A 2302-nucleotide genomic window follows, 5' to 3' on the forward strand; every position below is an offset into this window, starting at 1 on the left:
GCGTGCCCTCATCGCGACTGACCCTCGTCGCGCCCCGCAGCTCTGCGAACCCATGGCTCGACTTCCTGTCCGCCCCCGCCGCACATGAGCTCGCCCACCAGCTTAACGACGACCTCGAGACGTACTGCTCGACGTCGCCCGGCCTCGCAGGGGGCCCGCTCAAGCAGCTGTACGGCTTCGGCCTCCTCCCGCTCGTCCCAGAGGTCACCACCGCGTCCCTGCTCGACACCGTGCACCAGATCTCCGCGCTCCCGCATCTCAAGGGCGTCATCATGGGCTCGCGCGGCCTCGGGAACGGCCTCGACGACGACGCGCTCGAGCCCGTGTGGGCCGCACTCGAGCACGCCGGCCTCGTCGTGTTCCTCCACCCGCACTACGGCGTGGACGGGAAGGAGTGGGGCGGCAGGGACAACGGGCACGTCCTCCCGCTCGCGCTCGGCTTCCCGTTCGAGACCACCATCGTGAGTGCACCGTCCCGCGCCCCGCGCGCCCGTCGTCTCAAAACGCTGTCGTTGTAGGCCGTCACGCGCCTCATCCTCGCCGGCGTCCTCGACCGCCACCCCGGCCTGCGCGTCCTCCTCGCACACTCCGGGGGCGCGCTCCCGCAGCTGTCCGCGCGCCTCGCGTCCTGCATCGCCCACGACCCCGTCGTCGCCGCGCGCCTGCAGCACGACGCGCGCTTCTACCTCGGCAGGCTCTACTTCGACGCCGTCGCGTACGGCGCCGAGGAGCTCGCGTTCGTCGGCGACGTCGTCGGGCGCGCGGACACGTTCGCGGGCAGCAGCGCGAGCGCGGCGGCGTCGAGAGGCGCGGGGCTCGGGCAGCGCAGGCGGGGCAGCCGGCGCATGCTGTTCGGGACGGACCACCCGTTCTTCCCGCCGCTCGGCGAGACGGAGAGATGGAAGAGCGTGGTGGAGAACTTGGAGGCGATTGAGGGCGTGCACGGCTGGGACGAGGCGGACAAGGACGGCGTAAGAGGGGGGAATGCACTGGCGCTGTTTGGACTGTAGGTCTCCTGTTGTTGTCACACTTGAAGCGAGCATCGCGCCGTCTCGCCCTGCGCTTTCGTGTGCTTGCTGCAAGTGAGGCCTCCGCGCGCGCGCTCTCTGACCTCTGAAATCTACCCACCCCCTACCCAGCGATCGACTCGAATCGCCTCACGCGACCACACCAGGTCGCACGCACGTCCGCGCCCGCGCGCAATGCCAACCACTCGCTCTGGACAGAGACGCCTGCCGAGCGGCAGCAGGACGACGCTATCGCGTGAGTCGTGTACGCATGCATCCCGGTCAGAGGCGCGCCCACGCTGTCTTTGCGTCGCTCTGCGCGCCGCTCCCTTGCGCGCTCGTCTGACTCCCCGCCGTCTTGCTCCCATCTGGCCGCCGCGCGCGCACTGGCCCCTTTGCTCACAGACTCCGCGCTGTGCGCACCCGCGTCACCGGGCACCCGCTGTCTTGGCTACGCGAAACTAAGCTACTAGGTAACGAATACATGCCATCACGGTGCCTATGCGTTCTCATGCCGTCACGCCGCATCCCCCCGGGCACAACAGGGACACCCTCAAGCGGCACGTTGCCCGCGCGCGATCGTCGCGTCCTGACCAGCACGCGCGCATCACGGCCGGCTGCTAACGCGCCGCGACGGCACACCGGGCGCGCACATAGCACGAAGCGCCGCTCCGCGTACACATTGCGCAGCGTCGTGCTGCACGACAAAGCGTCCCGCGGCAACGCTGAAGACGGTATCGTCAGTGCTTCGTGCGTCGACGGTCAGGAGCCCGCGCGCGGCGTACCTAGGACCGCGGATCCGACGTGCGCGGCTGGTCAATGTGAGACGGCTGGTCAACGCGGGATGGCCGGTCGACGTGACATGACGCGGTGCGGTCAGCATACGAGCGCGACCCGACACGCGCAAGACCACGCACCTGCTGTGGCGCAAGACGGCACCCGCACGCCGCGTAGCTCGCGCACGGACATCCCGCACCGCGCTTGCACCTTGCCGTCACAGAGGATGCGCGCTGGACACGGCGCATCAACACACTCACCCGTTGCTGGAGACGGACGCGGGCGGACTTTGCGTACGGCGCCCCTTGTGCTTCACTTGCTCGCACTCACACGCGCTCCCTCACACACCCCCGGGCGCAATCACCTCATGCAGCAAGGCGCACGACATCCGGACAGCGTATATAACAGCTTTGCCCGCGCCAACCTCAACGTGTTTAAGACCCGGCACGCTCGCACAGACGGCTACACGTAGCGCCAAGACGGCTCTTCCCAGGCGCGCGGAAATATCAATGCAACGC

At 68.6% G+C, this 2302-nt stretch overlaps 1 protein-coding gene across 1 annotated transcript; it reads left to right on the forward strand.

Annotated features, from left to right (window-relative positions):
* Positions 1–5: 5 nt before the first annotated feature.
* On the forward strand, positions 6–2302 carry POSPLADRAFT_1114251 (hypothetical protein; the record flags this gene model as incomplete). The annotated part of the gene is made up of 4 exons (XM_024483431.1): positions 6–461; positions 519–1006; positions 2181–2214; positions 2257–2302. Coding segments are annotated over 4 exons (1024 nt in total), but the record flags the coding sequence as incomplete, so codon positions are not given.

The sequence above is a fragment of the Postia placenta genome (assembly GCF_002117355.1).
Source record: "Postia placenta MAD-698-R-SB12 unplaced genomic scaffold POSPLAscaffold_391, whole genome shotgun sequence".
Classification (NCBI taxonomy): domain Eukaryota; kingdom Fungi; phylum Basidiomycota; class Agaricomycetes; order Polyporales; family Adustoporiaceae; genus Rhodonia; species Rhodonia placenta.